The sequence below is a fragment of the Fukomys damarensis genome, unplaced genomic scaffold (assembly GCF_012274545.1).
Source record: "Fukomys damarensis isolate Sample0158 unplaced genomic scaffold, DMR_v1.0_HiC HiC_scaffold_12, whole genome shotgun sequence".
Classification (NCBI taxonomy): Eukaryota; Metazoa; Chordata; class Mammalia; order Rodentia; family Bathyergidae; genus Fukomys; species Fukomys damarensis.
In genome coordinates this window covers 33,322,114-33,342,928 of record NW_022900924.1, presented here as the reverse complement: position 1 = coordinate 33,342,928, position 20,815 = coordinate 33,322,114, and the positions used below count along the sequence as shown (strand labels likewise).

Here is a 20,815-nt window from a genome sequence, read left to right as displayed (position 1 = left end):
GAGAGAGAGAGAGAGAGAGAGAGGGCTAGAAGGATGCTGTATTTCCTGCAGATCTATATGAGATTATTTGAAAAAAGAATCCGCTCGCCAATAAGACTTTGTTAATCAATGACACTAACTCACCTATTCATTTTCCACAAAGGGAAATTAAGGCCTAGAGAAACGCCTTGTTTGGGCCAGGGATTTAGCTCAGTGGTTCCACCACCTGCCTTGCAAGCACAAGGACCTGAGTTCCATCCCCAGTACCAAAAACAAAACAACAACAACAACAACAAAAACCCAACAACAAAATTGTTCTATGTCACACAGAATCAAATACAAACTATTGAATCTTACATGACTCTAGTATGTTTTAAAACTGTTCATGTAATGTGTGAAAGGGAATAAGAATTAGGATTGAGGCCAAAGTCAGCAGTATCAACTATACAAAATACTTACTTTTACACACACAATGTTTGGAGCCTTAGCATTCTTGACTCCCTCCTACCTCCCTCTCTCCCCCTACTCCCCCAACCCACCTGGATACACACACCACAGGCACACATGCATAATACATACATACTAACCATCACCATCTCACCAAAGGTTTCAGTTTTCACATAATCCTTTTTAAAACTCTCTTAGCAGATAATCGTACTTTTGGCGGATAGATGACAACTCTGGCTGAAAACTGAGGTGCTTCATAGATACCTGGACCCTGGTTAACATTTCCTACTGAGAAACTTCCTAATATAGCATCTGCTTTAGATTACACCAAGAATAAAACAGAAGGAACAAAACTTTCCCCTCACTAAATGAGGAGCAAGAGAAACTTCTTCAACTTCTGTGATCAAAGTCAAATGACTGTTTTAGCTGGTCTTTGGCCACAGCACAGGTTCAAGCCCAGATCTTGCACAACTACCCACATACAAGGAAAACTTTTTCCATTCTTGTCCTTGAATATCTATCAACTTGATGCCCGATCACCAATCTAAAATCACATGATAAGAGAACTATTTTTCCCTAAGTTATTCTTCATTTTAATACTGTGAGAAAACAAGACAGACTTCACTGAGGAAGGGATGTTTGGAATTAGCTCTTTTAGGACAAAGTTGGAATATGCTAGGTAGAGGAACTGAAAGAACAGCTCAAGAAAGCATTATGAGGCACATGCATGCAATGGGGCAAAGCTCAAGGCATATGGTAGGGCAATCTGAAGTGCCAAGGGAGGTGGGTGAGGGCCATGTTAAACAGTTTTGCTCCAGATAAAAGGGAACATCGTGAAGATGTCAAGGAGGGGAGCACCACACTGAGATCTGACTGAGCTGTAGCTATAACATAGAGAATGGTATGGTGAGGAAAATGGGTACTTATACATCTGAAATTATGAGGTAGCCCATCTGATCTCTTAAGAATCAGAATGAGCAAAGGGAACCTTAACTAGAGTTCAGAGGACTGTATGTAAGGCTCCATGGTCAGGGTTTAAGAAAAAGGAGATCTTAGAGGGCTGGGTCCCAGCGTCTTCTTATTCAGAGTTTAAGTGCCCCACACTAAGCCAGGAGAACTGTGAATCTGGCACTAATTCGGCATCAAGGGAATGGTATGCATATGTACCTCAATATCAACCACTCTCAGAAAAGCCTGGAAGCAACTGTGGAGGCATTGGCCAGGGGTGCAGGGAAAACTTTCATAGTGTAAGACAGGGGTAGGCAAAGGAAGACCCTCTGGCTTATAGGAGAAGGAGCTTGAGGTTGAGGATATTCAACCATGAAGGAAAGAGGAAGAGGCAGAGAGACACCTGTTTGGAGAAAATGTTATCTTGGATGAGTGGCAATTCTATAAACTAGGAATCCTAAAGATGAAGGAGATGATAAGATTAAGATACTATATAGGGTTATCACTACACCTTAAGTGTCAAGAACTGAGCAAGGCTCAGTTAGTGGGGATTAAAATCTCCATTGCAGAATTGAGAATACAGAGATTTACAGAATGCTAAATATAAGTAACTAGCAAGTAACAAAGGATGATTCTAAGCCAGGTATATCTGAAACCAAAGCCCCATACTTTCTCCACATTGCACCATCAGCTCCAAGGGACTGCAAAGAAACAGGAATCCTGTATTTCTCATGAGTGCACCATGGACTTTGTTTTGCAGAGTTGTTTTCCTGAAGTTAATAGTAAGAGACAGGAGGGGTGAACCACACAGCAATCCTTGAGCAATACAACAATTTGTTCCAGGAAGAGGAAATGGCATTAGAGCAGCATGTGTCCAAACAGAAAGCTTGCTGTGGAAAACAAAGTAATTAGGAATGCAAGGTTCATTTTATGAATATGTACCAAAGCATAGTACAAGAAGGAAAAGTTAGAATGATGAGTAACATACATAAAGATCCTACCCCATGCAGTGTACAAGTTTGTGAACCGTATCTTCTGAAGCGGCCCTTAACAACAGAATATTTTCTATTTTGGCTGACCATTACCTACAATGGAGGTCTATGCTTGAAAAAAAGAAAAAGAAAAAAAGAAAGCCAAAACTAGTGAGAAGATTCTAATTTCAGAGGTCTGAAATGAGGTCCAGAAATCTCTATCATTTCAATTTCTATTTCAAAAGCAGGTCATTAAGGGCACAAAGACTCAAGAGTACTTCCTTTTCTCCATTCTTCTAATATATGTTTATATTAACAATTTTTTATTTCTTTTACATGTATGTATGTAGGTATTTATTTTGGTACTGGGGAATGAATTCTGAACCTTGTGCTTGCAAGTCAGGTGGCAGCACCACTGAGGTAAATCCCCAGAAACATGTACATAATTTTATCATAAGATCAGATAGAATTTTAAAATTTGCCTCCCTTTCTTTAAAAAAAGTATCTGTTTATGGTAAACAGCAAAAAGGTAAAGAACAAGTAGATTCCTTTAAAACTTAGGAAATTATTAAGCAAAAACTCTGGTCTTTACTGGAGTAAGCACTTATGCTATTCTTAGGGAAACTACTGATATATGTGAACAAGTAAATCATACTACTATTAACTATGGTTTAACATTAATCAGGTGGTGTTGTGAACTGAAACATTATCTAAGAAGTTTACTTCCTGCTTACCAAAGATGCAATAAACTCAAGTCAAAAAATCTACTGGGAGATTGTTTTACTTTACGAAATAAAGCAGAAAGATCGTCTGCTGGGATCCTCTGAATTAACAGCCACATTCTGAAGCAGATGTGTACCATTCACAAGCAAGTGCTTTCCTGTTTGACTGCTCTCCCTGATGAATGTTGCCTTCCTTGCTTTTAGTTAGCAGGCTCAACACCAAATATATGGCCCAGAACAAGCAACTTTAAAGGACCCTTCTATGTACAACCTTGACAAATTGAGAACAAATGATATGATGCCATTTTGAGAAGAGAGGAGATGATATTTTGAGCAGTTTTAGGCTCACAGCAAAACTGAGTGACAGGTTGTATGGATATTGGTTTTCAACTCATTTGGGTAAACAGATTTTTAAAAAAATCCAACACAAACACTCTCTGGCCCTTCCTGACATGAGTGGAATGCATAACATACCCCATCTGATTCTTTGTTTCATGGTTAAACCATATGCACAATAGCACTTCCAGTGATTCTGAGAAGGCAAACAATGTGATGGAAAAAGGAGCAAGAGATCAAGTTTGGACTAAGCTCATTCTTCCCCACTTCAAGGTGAAACATCTGATGCTTCCCAGAACCCACAGCAAAGGTGATCTCATTATCCAACAAAATAACATGCTTTCTACACAACAGCAATGTGCTTACAGTGTTCACAGTAATTACACTCTCTGCACACGTAAGGTAAAACACCAAAATGCTTATCAGTATATTTATGCATATTAAGCAAGTACTTCAGTACAGATTTCAATGCAAACCCAGATATTCTCTTACAACTGGGACAATATCAAGATATAGAGCAAATAACATATTTGTGTTTATGAGTTACGAAAGAGTTGCACATACAAGAAAGGTGTTTGCTTTTGCCAAAGTTAGGCATAACTGCATTAATATTTGGGCTAACTTCAATGCTCCCTCATCTTATTTTCCTACTCTTATTTACTTTTAGCCCTTAGATCTCACCTAAATTTTTATTTCATTTATTTGTATCTATTATCATCTACTGTAAATCTTTGGTGCGAGTGGGGCAAAAACTAGTAAAGAACAAGTAATCAAAGTACTTCAAATCGTATAAGCTCTCTGGACAACGTTTTGTTTTGTTTTTGTTTTGTTTTTGTTTTGTTTCCTGTGGCAGTACTTGGAATTGAATGCAGGACCTTCAGACTGAGTTATTCAAAATAACATACTTTACCTCACAACTATGTACAAATGTGTCAATCAAAATATAAAATATTTTCTTAAAATAAATGCAAACTTAGAAATCATACTTTTATTTAAGTAAAATTGCTTTAACAGTGCATATGACAGAGCACTTTCACTTAAGAGGCTGAACCCTGAGTCTCTATTATGTACTTCTTTATATTGTATTTAATGATTTTAAGAATAACTGCCTAAATAATGGAAGATATAGAGAACAATAAAGAACAAAACTGAAAGAATTCGTAATATATTCACATTTCACTGTATCTTACTCTTCCTCCTTCTCACGCTAAATTCACTCATTATAAATAACAAGGTTTATTCCAATGTCTGGTTTTACCCTATCTTCCTCCTTTTGTCAGAAACTCATCCTTCCTAGATAAGCAAACATCCACAATTTCCATTTCTTTTTCATTTGCAGACACATTTTCACTGGTACATTCTGGTTCTAACTAGATGAGATGCAATGAGGAATCACTAACTTTACTGAGTATCGTAACTAGTTTTTATCAGTCTTTGATGAGTTGTTCTTATCTTTTTTTCCAATGTGTACCTGTAAACTCATGTACTTTATAAAATGTTATCTTGTTTTCTGCTTCACTCAAACCAGTCTTCTACATGCCTGTATAAAAAGTCTGACTTTTCCTTTTGTGGCATCAAAACAAATTACCTCTAAATGTCACCTAAGGATGCTACGCCTAGGATGCAGCTCCACAGTAGCATGCTTGCCTACCATACTGCAGGCCTTAGGTTCACTACTCAGTACCAGACACACAAGTACCTCATTCCCCAAATCCACTGATCCATATTACTTGGCAAAATTAATACACAAAAGGACACATACTCTTCTGAACTGATATCTCTCTCTCTACGTGGTGTGCTTCCTTCTTCCATCTCATTCTTGGTCTATGATTACTTCAGTCAGAATGCTAAAGGTGGCATTAAACCATATCTGGTGTGTTGATTACTATTTTAGACTCCTTTCTTCAGAGTCAGGACCTTTGAATAACTTATTATTGAGGTTTGAAACTAAAGAGAAATATATCCCTGTTATAATGGTAGAGTTTAGTAGAGCATGAAAATCATTACATCTAGATTTATAATTTTGAGACTTAAACAAGCCCCAAACTATTAGAAAAGTTGTTCTACTTTGGATTTCTTCCTTATCTGTCTACTTAAGAGTGAACAGAAGTAAGCTAATGTGGAAACACTTTCAGGTACTCATCACTGCGATTATGTAGTTATATAGCATATGTGACAAAAAAAGTAGTATTTCTACCATGAAGTGCTAGTGAAAAATAAATGATACAATAGTTGCTCCTTACTGAGAAACAGAGCAGAGAAATCCACCCATCATTCCTAGCAGAGAAACCTACTCCCATGAAGGACTGTTCTACGTAAAAGATGGTAACTTTAGAAGGCCCCCACCTCCATAGCTCACTCTGGCAAAAGTCATGAGCATTACCTTGTAAATCAGAATCATTCGACTTTGGACTGCTTCTTGCTCGCCGCTCCGTTTTCTTGATTCCAGGCCCACCACCACTGCCGCCTCCCCCACCTCCACCACCTCCACCACTGTGCCCCTTTCCGTAGCCATTGTACACCGTTGTACAGTTGCTTTTGTAGATGGAGGAAGGAGGGCTGTTGAGGCGGTTCTGCCGGTCAATCTGGCGATCTTTGAGTTTTTTGTGCGGAGGTTTGCTGTACTGGTCTTCTCGTGTAATGTAGCTTGACATTCCGTAGAGTGGTATGATTTCTAAAATGAGTGAATGTGGCAAATACAGATTCAGTCTATGCTTTCAATAAAAAGTTATTCAAAGGTCAATGATCTGACCCTGAAAAAAGAAGTCTAAAATACTAATAATTCCACTGCCTGCCTGGCAAGTGCAAGGTCCCGACTTCAATCCCCAGTACCAAAAACAAAACAAAATAAAATACTAATAAACATATTACTAAAAATGTTTTTGAAAAATGTTATATATTTAAATGTTCTTATCAAGAAATAGTCAATTATTTTTTAAAATACAGTGTTTAGAGATCTTCCACAAAATACAGAGAAAAATGAAAAAGACAAGGTTGTCCTGAAGAGTCACATACTGGCTGAATTCATAACTAAGTCTGATCACAGTCAAAATGTTTTCAGTGGTTGCAATACATGAAAAAAAAGAACAAAGTACTGCTGTGAACATGTACTTAGAATCAAGATATTTAGAATATATACTTATATACTTAGCATGTATACTTATCCTTGTAGACAGAATAGCATTTTTATTGGAAAGTACATACCAACCATAATACAAAGAGTTATCTGTGGCATCCAAAATCATTAATATTTGTAAAGGATAACTAAAATGATGAACTGAGAAAGTGCCAATAAAAATAATCAAACACAAAAAATTAAGGGAAGTGTTAATGGAGAAAATGTACGGGGAACATAAAAGCACCTCTGTAATCTAGGGCCAAACATCAGAAGCTGTGGTCTCAAACGTCTCTTGAAGTAACTGAAGGCAAGACAAAAGGAGAATGCTATCTGATGTTACTATGCATATTTTAAGTGGCTCAAAAGAAAATAGAGCCTGCAATTAAATCTTGTGTTCTTGAGTGTTAGGGATATAGTTTAAGAGTAAACTTATAAATCAGTTTGAAATCATATTTAGGCATCAATAAAAATGACAATGTATAGCAAAAAATTTGGGTCCTGTATCTTTATAAGTAAAAAGGGCTTCTTTTGCATGGACTAACCATATAAACTACCACCGAATTCTAAATACTTCTGAGAGTGAAATAGTGTCTGCCTTTAATTTGAAAATAAGGAGGCTTTTTATATGTACATTGTAGTCCCATGTTCTTTTAATGAAATTAATCAAAATATGCCATGAAATAAATAAAGGCTACACTTTTTAAATTTTAATGGTGATTTAAATCATAGCATTACCTTCCCTAAAATTGCAAAGGCGACCATTTACAAAATAGTCACAGAGTGGCATCCTACAAACAAGACTGCTAAATAAGACAGTTCAGATGTGACTCAACAAGTGACAAGTCAGGCGCCATGGCTCTTCATTTGTCACTATAGCTCAGATAGAGCCAGGAGACTGACAACTGCTTAAATATTTAGTGCGCGCTGTATCAAAGCACTGAGTGCACTTTAAAAAGTTAGTTAACTATTTTTTTTGTTTTTATCTAAATGTTATTTTCATACCATCTACCTACTTCTTGATTTAATTACTTATTCCTTTTTTAGCCTATATCACTAGGCTAAAAGATCAAATTTCTAAGAGTTCACCACTGCTATTGTTTCCACTGATTTTAGGTTTTGGTATCATTTACCCACACCCTGTTATGAAAATAGCTGATTATTTTGAATTATGCTATATTCCTTTATGGCTACTAAAAAAGCCCAAATCCTATCCCTAAATTACAACAGGATATTTCATTTAAAATACTCATCTCAAATTTTCTTTTGTTTATAAAAAAAAAAAAACTGCAATGTGATAGGAACATGCAGGGAAAGCACTGATAAGGGACTTGATACACGCAAGAGAAAGAAAGGTGATACCTTGCTCAAAAACCCTATAGTGTAACAGGGATTTCTCACACTATTATCTGAACCAACATAATGAATGTTTAAAGCAGTAAAATGCCTCAATTCAGAGGCACTCAGAAGACTATCACTTTGCAAAGTACAAGAGGTTAAAGTCTAGTTTTTCCCTTTATTATCTGGTTTCTTAGCATCCATTTTGATAAAGGCTTTAGACTAAACCAAGAGCAAAATTTGAAAAGACATAATGTCGGTGGCCCTGAGGCTCTTTCCATTGCAAGGTAAATATTTGCCTAACAACTAGTGAAACTGTGGCTGCACTAATGTCTAGTCTCAAACTAAAAACAGTTTCAGGAGGGTCACCCCAACAGTGAGAGGATTTCTGGGTTCTGTCAAGATAGATCTTTCAGGAAACCCAAAGGATATTGAAACTTCATAATCTTCTAACATTGGAAATAGAACACAGAACACTTCAATTGCCCTTTTACTGTTGGACCATACCAATGCCAAAGAAATAATGTGCCACATTTCTGCCTCGGGCCACTCTTACATAAACACATATGAAGAGGACCTGGGAACGTGGAATAGATCACAGCCACTCTTCTCAGACAGAAAGTGGCTATCCTACTCCCGGGTCTCTGAGGAGCTGGAGCAGCAGGGCAGAAGTTGGAAAAATTGCAAGGCAGAAGGCTACAACCCTCAAAGTAATCCTTCAGGACAAAAGACAAAGGTACTTCCCATGCGTTTTATACCAGAGAAATCCCAGTTTACCATGCCTTATTACAAAAGAAACAAAAGGGAGCTCAATATTTAGAGCTACATAAGTATTGCAATGAGTTTCAACAGCTCCTGATGCCAGTAATAATTTACTTACCTTGCTCGCCGTATATTGTAGGAGGAAGGTGGTGCTGAGGAAAAAACTGAGGTGGCATATCTCCAGGCCCAGTAACTGGTGGGTAGTAAGCCGTGTGGGAGTTATGGATGAAATGTGGGTGGGCCAGGTACGGGGGCAGATGATGGGTGGGAGACATGGCTGAGGGGTAGCTTGGGGGATAACATTCAGGAGACTGGGGTGTGACCACCACTCGGCGGACTCCAGTACTGTCTTCAATCACCTGAAGACAAAAAGCAAAAGGAGAGAATGTAGTAAGCACTATCAGCAAACAAACTGTAACATATACAGCATTAATAACTTCCCCTTAATTTTAATTTTTTCCCTATTAAAAAAATACAATGTTTGTTATATTTTTTTCTAAAATTCAATCAGTTAAAAAGAGTCCTGAGAAGGGTTCTAGAAGTGATGGCATTATTCAAATTTACTAAAAGGAAATATATAACAACCATTTGATTTTGATTCCACAAACTACTCTGAAGATACCAATAGCTTGATAATAAATCTTGTTTTTGTCATAAAACTTTCCCTGGCTTCTTCTGAGACAAGTGAATTTAATGTGTGCTTAAATTGATCTCAGCAGTGAATGATTGAATATAATCATTAGTTCATTGTTTTTTTCAGAAAGAGGCTTTATGGGTCTTGTGAGTATATACATTTCCAGGGCTGGGCTTTCAGATCTGACAACATTCTGTCCCATTCCATCTTTCACACACAACTCCATCATCATAAATGCTCTGGGAAACAAAGTAAGCATCTGTGTCAGAAGCTCTCATTTAAAGTCTGGAAACCAAGGATGTGGGTGGATGAAATGAAGGCTGAGGCTTGAGCACTCCCAAATTAAGATGGACAACTTTGCTTCAAAGTGGCCCTAAGATCATGAGTCTTAGGAAGGGAGACCGATGAAGGGTAACCTGTTATGACGAGAGTAAGCTGGTCAACATTCCAGCCACATTTTCTCCAAAGGTTTTTCAACATGCCCAAAGAAAGCAAGGAAGGCAGCACAACACCAATATTTAGAGCCTCCATGGCCAACATCATGCTACCTGCTCTAAAAGTTAAAAAGCAGACTTGGGGAAGGCGCCGAAGACCTTAAAGAACTTCAGGACTGAGAAAGCTAAGGAAAGAGCCTCTGGGTCAGGGTACTGTAAAGAAGAGGACATCAAGTAAATTTGAAGGGGCACAGCTCAGTGGTAGAGCACTTGCCTAGCATGCACAAGGTCCTGGTTCAACCCATAACACTACAGAAACAAAATAAAACAAAAAAGTAAATTTGAAAGCTAGGACCCAGCCTCATGAAAAGACAACAATAATAGGTCTAATCAAGTATTTAAAACAATCAGGCAAACACCTTGACAAGAAGTTTTATTTTTAAAAAATAAAACGCAAAACCGCACTGAAAATTTAGCCTGTATATTTGAAATGGATTTCTCATTACACACCAGGAGGCTGATTATAGGACAAAATAAAATGATTTAATCATGTCTATACAAAAAAAAAGAAAGAAAGAAAGAAAAAAAAACCTATGCTTAGGTTCATTTTTTAAAACACTACTTGAGCCAAATTGGCAAGTCTATAAATGTTCAACCTATACTTTAGTGTACAAGATAAATTTAGCTTGAATTAACAGCCATTAATCTTTATGTTTAAAAAAAACAAAAATCCTTATTTTTTTGAGGAACCTATTACACTATGTTAATATTTCATTTAATAAAACAATAGTAACTCCTTAAAACTAAGATTCAGAATCATACTGCCGATGGAGCACTTTTCTGTATTCTTCAATAAAAGTATTTTGTATTCTTTTCTGTATTCTTCAATAAAAGTAACTCCTTCTGAGACTTGGTTGAGCCAATCACATTAACCAATTTATTCGTATACAGCTGCTAATTTACAAATTATGTGAAACAGTCTTTAAAATCATGATACTGTCAGTACAGTACCTTCTTTTCTGTCTAAAATGCAGAGCATAAATATGCTGTTTGGTAGCACACTGTATAATTTTAGAATAAATATGGTATTATCTTCACCAGGAATAAGTATGCACTACTCTAGTATCTTCTTTCCCTCTCTGCATTCAAATAGCTACTAAGAAAACCCATAAGATATAGTCCAGATGTTTCTCTTTCATGGGACTTTCATAGATTCTTCATTTAACCCTCAAAGGTCCATGAAAACATTCATGTTTAAGAGGCGTAGAACCTTTATTATTTTTGTGAATGTAAAACTCCCAGTAATTAACCGACCAAATGGACTTCAGTAAAATAGGAACAAGGTTCTCATTAAATTATGAAGATCTCCATGTACTTTTAAACAGCAGTCATTACAGTAAAAATTATTGTCCCTTATTTTGCCATATAATTTGACTGACTACAATAAAGTGCTTCTTAAAAGATTCATCCAAAAGCATTAAAAAAAAAGAACAAAACTTCCAATGGGGAGTAGGAGTACAAAATGGCGAGATAAAAGAGCCGAAAGATTATTACCTTTTTACTTCTTTATAAGAATATTTGTACTAATTAGAAAAATTAATGTCAGTATGAACCATAAATCCCACACACGCGCACGCACAAAGGTTTCCAGTGAGAAATAATTATAAAGTGGGATAAAAATACATGGTTAATATTTTACATTTTCAAAATTATGGTAAAAGCCACATCCTCAAAATACTCTCCTTCAACCACAGTTATCCCATTATTCTCGACACTTTTCAAAGCAGTTCTGGAAGGTTCTTTACAAGGTAGGAAAGCTATGCCGAGTGCCACCCCACAAGAGAAGGCTCGTGAAAACACTATAGTGTGCCCTCATCCACTTTATTCACCAGACCAGCACCATGTGACTTATAGCTCTTCCTCAAAGTCAAAATGATTATGAAAGGCGACTGTTTTGAACTGATTCAGGACATTGAGGCAGCCAGGATTCCACCACGAAAGGCATTCACAAAAGAACTTTCAGAACTGTTTCAGAAAGCATCAAAACAACAGAATAAGTGTGCCTGAAGAGTGTGTGTGTATGTGTGGGGGGGTACTCTGAGGGGAATTAATGACTATTTGTCTTTGACTATAATAATTTTTAAAAATTAAATATTCACCAAATTCTTTGATTACACATTCTAAGTAACTTTGAAATCATAAATTGACTACACACATAAAAACTGTTTGACAGCCCCATTTCTAATTATCTTAATTTATATGATGGCATTTGTCAAAGACATTTACATATATACGTGCATAATGGGACAATTTCAGAAAATGGCTCTTACTAAATCTAGACCAATCTTTCATTTCAAAATATGAAATGTTAATTCTAAAATAAGTACAAAACTATCAAAATATGTATTTATTACTATTGGGATAACTGTTCTTACATAACATGAATTGAAATATTTAAGTTACCAAATTTAACTATGAACTATCTAAAGAAATTATGTTTCCCTAAGAATAATAAAGACTGAGGAGCAATAGTAATTAGCAAAAGAACAAACAACTCAGGAAATGATGCAATAATATTTTTGTTTAATAACGATTTTTCATAAATACATAATTTTAGAGGAATTTGGACATCTGAAAGCGAACCACTCAAAAATCCTGGGGCGATAAAACATGCCTTCAATCTTTATAGATGACTACGGAATAGATTCATTTCCTTTTGAGGTACATGAAATTGTGAATGTCCAAAGACAGACAAATCACCTGTATCCCATCCAACAATCATTTCCTGATGCATACTATGCACTAAGTACTAAATATTCAAAGATGAGAAAAATAGGTGTTAAGCAGTAAGGCTCATCTACACAGCCTAAGGATAATATAAAGAAAAAATTATACTAACTCCTAGTTAATACTATTACAGATATCAGAACAAAGTACTATGATTTCAGACATCAGAACAAAGTATTCTTCATTTAGGATTTTCCTACCACTGTCATTCAACAGAAATATCACTCATGTATTTTCTCCAGAGAAGCACAGAGCCCTGAAAAAGATCACTATGCTAGGTTCTCAGATTGCCACTTGTTGGGGGCTGAACTTTGCTTTCCACATTCCCATATTTTTATGTTGAAGTCCTAATGCTCAATATCTCAAAATGTGCCTGCATTTGAAGACAGGGTCTTATAAAGAGTAATTAAATTAAAGCAAAGTCACATGGGTGGGCTCTGGTTCAATATATAACCACTGTCCTCATAGAAGGGGAAACCGGGACACTGAGAGAGGGAAGACCATGTGAGGATGCGGGGAGGAAAAAAAGTCATTTACAAGCCAGGGGGAGATGGATGCCTTAGAAGAAACCCAATCTGCCAACACCTTGATCTCAGACTTCTAGCCCCCAGAACTGTGAGATAATAAATTCATGCTATGTGACCCATCATATTTGTAGGACTTTGTTCTGGCAGCCATAGTAAATTAATACACCACCCTTCAGAGACTCAGAGTATGAAGATTGAGTCCAAATTTTACCTTACTTGAGTCCTACAAGCCTTGCCGGGGTGGGGATGGGAGGACGCTCTAAAAAACTGATGCATCTATCCTCCATAAATAAAAATCCAGCCACCTTCCTCAGCTAACAAAGAAAGTCAGTCCGATGCCAAACAGCAGCTAGTCTGGTATTATGTCTTTTTATGCAGTTCAGTAAGTTTACTGAAAATGTCCACATGCCTAGGATTGTTGCTTTCCTGTGGTCTAGACACAAGGTTAAGTGGCTAGAGAAGAAGGCACAAACATTAAACAAGGACAATCTCTGTATTACTTACAGGGTGGTTGTATAAGTATAACCAAAAGAATGATTAAAAGCAGACAAAATGGCCCAGAGAAAACAGCCAACAGAGAGGGAAACTGCTAATAGTTTGGGGTGAGAGATAAGAGAGGAACTCACAGTGTCCTATGCTCTTGCCAGCTACCCAACAAAGAAATCTCATTTAACTTTCCTAACCACCTGAGAATTAGACATTAATGTCCTGTTTTACATGAAAGAAAGCAAGGTACAACAGTCTGATTAATATGTACAGCTAGTTACATTGCAGAGCGAAACTTCCATACTGGTCTGTACACCAATGTTCTTGTTCTATGTACGATTACACAGAAGTTAGCGACTCTGTGGAGTAAATATGCAAACAATTGACTTTTGAGAATTAGGCCACATGAATTATTAAGAGCTGTGAAAGGCTTCCATATACAGCCAATATCTATTGACTACCTGCCACTGTGCTTTAATATCCTCATTCTGAAAGGAGTAGGACAGGTTCAATGCCACCTGACACAAAACAACAGCTAAATCTTACCACCAATGACTACTATCAATGGTACTACCTCATTAAATCTTCCCAGCAGTCCTGAGGCAAACACAATTACAGTACATGCATCTCCATTTCAGAAACATGAAGAATGAAGCTCAGGGAAATCAAACTAATTTGCCTAAAAATTTTTTTAAAAAAGTAAAAATTCAACTTCGAGTCCAGAATTAAATGAATCTCACAAAAACATTTATGTTTTGGGTAATCTATTCTCTTAGCTAACAGTGATGGGAGGCAGTTTCCCTTGCTAAACTGGAAGGTTCCTCAGGAATATTAATAAACTTTTCAGTTCCTGAAACTCTTTCCTCCTTCTACTATGGGGCTGCAAAACTGTAAGAATCTAAAGACAAGCTTAAAAATAGGAATCTATAAAGAAAAAATGCTAACAGCCTCCCCTGGAAGGTCAGGATGATGTAGCAAGTGGGCTGAGCAGACTGCAGGAGGACGTGCAGAAGCCCACAGACAAGGACAAAGCACATTGTGCCTGGCAGCCAGCTTGCTGGGGGACAAAGAACGCAAACCACTGGGACCAAGTGAGTCTGGAAAAGTCAAGTCAGGCTCAACTTCCAAGTGCTGTTAACCTGTCTGAAGGTATTACCAGTCCCTTCCAGCAAACAAAGATGTCTTAGATGACTGAGCCTGTAAGCAATGAGCAAAGAAAAAGGCCAATGAGCTTCAAACCGCTGCATGCACTGAGGGATAGTAGGCACACAACAGGTTCACTCTGTGCCCACCCGGACCAGTGTTTACCCTCCCACCAGCAATGCTATCTTGTAGCCTGTGTGATGGACCCGTCACTCCCACCTGACTGCAAGTCCCACAAAACCCAGGGGGGCACACAAGAAAGGTTGCAGTAAATGTTGATAAAATAACAAATAAATGGAATCTCTCCTTAAAGAATAAAGTTTATCTGCTTTAGACTGATATGTGTCAAGGATATTAACACTTTCATCATCAAATTTTTTCTCCTGATAACACTGGTAAATAGCTTGTCTACTCTAAAATGGAAGACAGCCTCAGGGCTGAGGAATAGCTCAGTAAGAGAGTGCCTGTTTGGTACGTGTGAGGCTTTGGGTTTAATACCCACTACCATAAAAAATTTCAGAAAATTTTAAATCCAATAAGTTGCATATCTCTCATTCCCAATACTCTTAATTTTAATAAGTGATTTCACTATAATTATTTATGCAGAAAGATCATACATCTCCAGTGAAAGGTCTGCTTCATTCCCAAATGAGGCTGAGCAGTTGTGTTTTATTCATCAGCAGCCAAGAGTACAAAAGCATCAGTTGGAAAAAGGTGGAAACAAGTCTGTTCTTGGTGCTCTCGTTGGTCCAACTATTTCAGTGACCTACGGATAGTATGGCTGAAGGGACAATGCAGTGATTATCATCTTCTGAAACAAGTCATCAACATTAAGAGATACATCTTATAATGGATGACCCCAAGACTGGCCCTCAAGTTAGCTGGCTCTAGCTCCATCTTATACCTTGCTACCCAGACTAGATGATTCCATGGGGACAGACAGACACAGACAGACTGACCGACACACACACACACACACACACACACACACACACACACACACACACACACACACACACACACACACACACACCAGTTAAGAGCTGAGTTTCTCAGGATACTTCAGAGACCTAAGAGACCTCCTTTCAAAACAGGGATATATTGGGGCCAGAGATTTAGCTCAGTGGCACTGTGCCTGCCTTGCAAGCGCAATGTCCTGAGGTCGATCCCTGGTACCAGAGGAGAAAAGAAAAAGAAAACAAAAAAAGAGGGACATATGAAAAACACAGCACTGAGGGCAAAATAGTAAACTGATTAATTTGGTTTTATAATCAAATGTGACAGTAACAGCTTGTACAATTTGTACAACATTTAATAGTACAATGCTTGGCATAGAACCTAACTCCTATTAACAGTTACACGATCTTCTAACCAGAGCAATGGCATAAATCTAAATTCTACATGGAACATCTCCACGTGTAATTAAGTAACTAAACCTAAGGTAAGCTGAGTAAATATCCTGGGTTCATACCCAAGTACTCTGACTAGAAATACCACACCTTTTCTATTACATTTTTTTGTACATCACTGACCTAAATACCAATACAAAAAAAAAAATCTGAAGGTCAAAAACCGAAATCAATTCTCTCAATATGTGTGGCACATCATAACACTGAGCAAGTTAAAAAAAAAAAAAATTATACCCACAGAGTTTCAATCAATAATGAAATAACTATATTTCACAGAACTAGAAAAAAGAATCCAAAAATTCATTTGGAACCACAAGAGACCTAGAATAGCAAAAGCCATTATAGGCAACAGTCACATGGCACCAGGTGTAACAATTCCCAATTTGAAACTATACTACAAAGCCACTGTGATAAAATCAGCATGGTACTGGCAAAGAAATAGGCCTGAGGATCAATGGAACAGACTGGAAGACACAAAAACAAATGCAGATGTACTCAGCTACCTCATCTTCGACAAAGGAGCTCACCATCCTCAGTGGAGGAAAGATAGCCTCTTTAATAAATGGTGTTGGAAAAACTGGATATCAACCTGTCACAGATTAAAATTAGACCCTTATCTTTCGCCATGCACTAAATTAAAATCCAAATGGATTAAAGATCTAAATATTAAAACAGAAACATTAAACTTGCTGGAAAGTAAGTTAGGTAGAACTCTGGAAGACATTGGTATAGGAAAAGACTTTATGAACAAATCCTCAGTAGCACGGGAACTAGCAGAAAGAATCAACAACTGGGATCTCATCTTACTAAAAAGCTTCTGTACTTCAAAAGAAACCATTAGCAGAACTAAGAGACAATCTACAATGTGGGAAAAAATTTTTACCAGCTGTACCTCAGACAAAGGACTATTATCAAGGATATATAAAGAACTCAAAACAATCAGTCCCCCCAAATATAAAGACCCGATCCAAAAATGGGCATCCGAAATGAACAGACATTTCTCATACAAAGAAGTGAAAGCAGCAAGAAAATATATGAAAAAATGTTCCACATCACTGGTCATTCGAGAGATGCAGATGAAAACAACACTGAGATTCCACCTCACCCCACAAAGAATGGCTGCTATCAAGAAATCACACAATAACAAATGTTGGCGGGGTTGTGGGGAGAAAGGAACCCTCCTCCATTGTTGGTGGGAGTGCAGACTAGTGCAACCACTATGGAAATCAATATGGAGATACCTCAAAGAGCTTGGACTGGAGGTTCCATTTGACCCAGCCATCCCTCTGTTGGGTATCTTTCCAAGAGAACTAAAAGAATCATATCACAGAGAAGTATGTGCACCCATGTTTATAGCGGCACAGTTTGTAATAGCTAAATCTTGGAAACAACCTATTTGCCCATCCGTTGGAAACTGGATAAAGAAGTTGTGGTTTTTCTATAAAATGGAATATTACTCAGCCATAAAGAGCGAGAGAATAGATTCATTCATAGGAAAATGGATACATATTGAAGATATACTCCTAAGTGAAATAAATAAGTCCCACATGTGTAAATACCAAATAGTTTCCCTGGTGTGAATATTCTGCAACAATGCATAAGATTCTAATAAGATTACTGACATTTAGAAATGGGAGGAAAGGAGCTAAAGGTGTAGGGAAGGTGTGATACGTAGGGGAAGAACAAAAAGGGAAAAGAAAAAAATGTGAGAGAATGAAAAGATGAAAATAAAGTGTTTGTAGATGGGGAGGGGAGGAGGGGGTGAAGGGAGGGCAGAGGTAAGGGGAAAAAAATGAGAATCAAGACTTGCCATGTAAAGGTACATGATCCCAACAATGAATGTAACTGTACTGTATCCCTAAATGTACCAATAAACTCAATAAAAAAAAAAAAAAATAATGAAATAGGCCAAACAATTATTTCAGACTAAATGGAAATGCTGTTTTAAGGAATGGAATACCTGTCAAGTGACATATAGCAAGGAGAGAGCTGATGGTTTAATTTGTGCCCAGCTGAGCTGTCTTGAGATGTGAATAAAGCTATCAACAGCAAGAATCTGCAGTGACTCTCCATTAATCAGCACACAAGAGACTGCCAATCACATCTCTTCAGCCCAGCTTCTCAGGTACACTCATATCCTTAGAAACTAGGCAGATTGTTCCAAGAATGCTAACATATAGAGCAGGGCCTTCCACAACTAACCCAAAAGGCACCCAGGACAGTCCTCAAGCCATAATCTGTGTGTGTTTACAGAACATTATTTTTCAAACTTCTACAGCTCAAAGACAGCTTTGATAATCTCCCCACGGAAGAACAACTAAGCTGTACCTTTGAAGAAACTGAGGTCCAGATCTGATGAAGATTACTTAATTAGTATAGGGTTAGAACCCATGTCTAAAATGCTTTCAAACCCATGCTCTCTCTACTCCTGTACTATCCCACTTAGATTAAAAGATCGGGCATGAGAAATAAGGAAATCAGGCAGTGGCAGACAGGGCTAAGTTTCAAATATACCATCATTACTCACCTCTTGGGGGCCATTACACTAGACTGAGGGCTTTAAACAGGTGCATGGTCCTCTATACCCCAAAGGTAAGAGGAACAGAAATCAGCAGACTCTGAACTCAGAAATGACTTCTGTATTTTCATTAACCTCTAACTGAAATTTAGTACTTCCTTCAAATTATAGTAAAATGAGCAGTATCTTTGACTTTGTTACTAATAAAAAACTCAGATCATTTCCATTTCCATTTCACTGATTGTGTTAGATATAACAATATTTAGGGTCATCACAACTATAAATTTTAGTTTATTAGACCTGCTATTGGATGTTATTTAATGAGCTGATAATGCAGCACAAAAATTACAGTCTTATCTTAAAAAGAAAAGACTTGGCCAATGTAATCCACAATAATTGGTGTATCTTATATTTAATGAATTTTGTATGTTATTTTAAAAAATGTTTCACCAGTCTGCTGAATTCCTTGACATAGGAGGTAACTAAGAGTCTACTGTCTTTACTCGGATAATATCTATCATAGAGTAAAACCGTTAATATTAAAGAGTGAAAATATGAGGGATTTCAAAGAATGTGAAAGAATATTAAATTCACCTAAACTTTGTAAGTTTTGTTACTCAACAGGTTGGGAAAAAATGTTTTTATAAAAACTTATTACAAATGACAAATATGAGTTGCTAATTTGTAAAGACAGAGCATAATAACTATACAGTAAAAATCAAATGCAGTATATCTAATTTAATTCCAATGATTCAAAATCTATTTCTGGATGTGACACTCTCAGTATTATTATGAAAATAACTATCATTTTTGTATGTAAGTAAAGAATAGCATTCTAGTCATAGAACACTATCAATAGATATTTAGAATGGGCTACACTGTTTTAGTAGTGGCTGCTTTTGGAAACTCACTTATATTTTCACTTGATCACCCTTTAAAGGAACAGTATGAATACAACACAGACACCTAATATTAGATTAGAAAAGAACCTCAGATATCCTTAAATACTATCCTTTTCTTTCTATCCTTCATAAGATAAAAAAAGTCTCCAGCCAGCAAGCTAAATTTCTATAAAAGCCTATGATATGCTGGGTATCCTTCAAGGAACTGGAGATCCCTAAAAGACAGGATACACAAAGTCTCTGCCTTTCTGGCACTTAAGTGCTAAAATAAGATAGACAACGACCCAGTAAACAAACAAGCAATACACCCAAGTAATTTAGTATTCCCAAAATCACACAAGGAGTTGGCCCTGGGCCCTACCTGGGTCTGTGCTTCCTCCTCCTAGTCCTGTGTTCTATTATGGCCCAACGCTAGGATCTTACAAAGGGAAGAAATCCAAGAGAAAATGCTGAGCAGAGAGATGGGGAGGCAGCTCAGAAAGCGGAAACTTATGCAATGTTTTAAGAGAAGGGGATGTTCTTAGTACATTAACTCAGCATTGCCAACCCTGTCTGTAATTGTTCCTCAGACAAAATAAGCCATAAAATGAAAAGCAAAATTGCTGCAAATCCATTGTTAGTGTAAACTAAACAATACTTTTTTTTTTTCCGGTACCGGGGATTGAACTTGGGTCCTTGAGCTTGCAAGGCAGGCCACCAAACCGCTGAGCTAAATCCCCAGTCCCAACAATACTTTAGTATTACACTCACTTCCCATAGAAACTCCCAAACAGCATACACATACACCATACACTGTGGAACATTTTCCTAATGTCCTATAGAAAAGTCAATTCCTCTAAAGGACTTAAGGTTTTGAAAGAGAAGCCATTTCTCTTACTACTGTCACCCAAAAGTTCAGATCCTCAGTTTGTCAGGGCATAGGGCAATCCCCAACTTCCTTGCTGCTCATGATTTTCACACTATTAAAGGTGAAACAGGCAAGAGTTAATCATAGACCATAATTACAAAGGAAATAGTGGAGGCTAATGCGTATAGTTTCGCTTAGTTGGCTGAGCAAAATGGACAAAGCATTCCATGGAATCCACCTAGCAGGATACATTATTTATTCACAGGGGCTTCTATTTTCTGGCCAGGTCTTTAAACAGCCCCCACTGGAGAGTATTCAAACCAAATCACAATTAAATGCATTCTTCAATACATGGTACCCCCTTCTCTCCCTGATCAAGAGAAATAAAGTTTCAGCAGGTACTGACCTATTAATCCCTAACAAGGCAATGAGTAAAAAGTATATCTCTCCTGCTGCCTTGCTGCCTGCTTCGCAAGTGCATGATCCCGAGTTTGATCCCCGGTACCAAAA

The 20,815-nt window shown here is 37.3% G+C and overlaps 1 protein-coding gene across 1 annotated transcript in view; it reads right to left on the bottom strand.

The window, feature by feature from the left end:
• Fndc3b (fibronectin type III domain containing 3B) overlaps nucleotides 1–20,815 on the bottom strand; it is a 250,556-nt gene that overhangs the window by 121,899 nt on the left and 107,842 nt on the right. The window contains exons 4-5 of the mRNA XM_010632407.3: nucleotides 8,737–8,977; nucleotides 5,787–6,077 (exon numbers count right to left, since the gene is read on the bottom strand). Coding sequence (XP_010630709.1) covers nucleotides 5,787–6,077; nucleotides 8,737–8,977 — 532 coding nt within the window. The remainder of the gene's footprint in view (nucleotides 1–5,786; nucleotides 6,078–8,736; nucleotides 8,978–20,815) is intronic.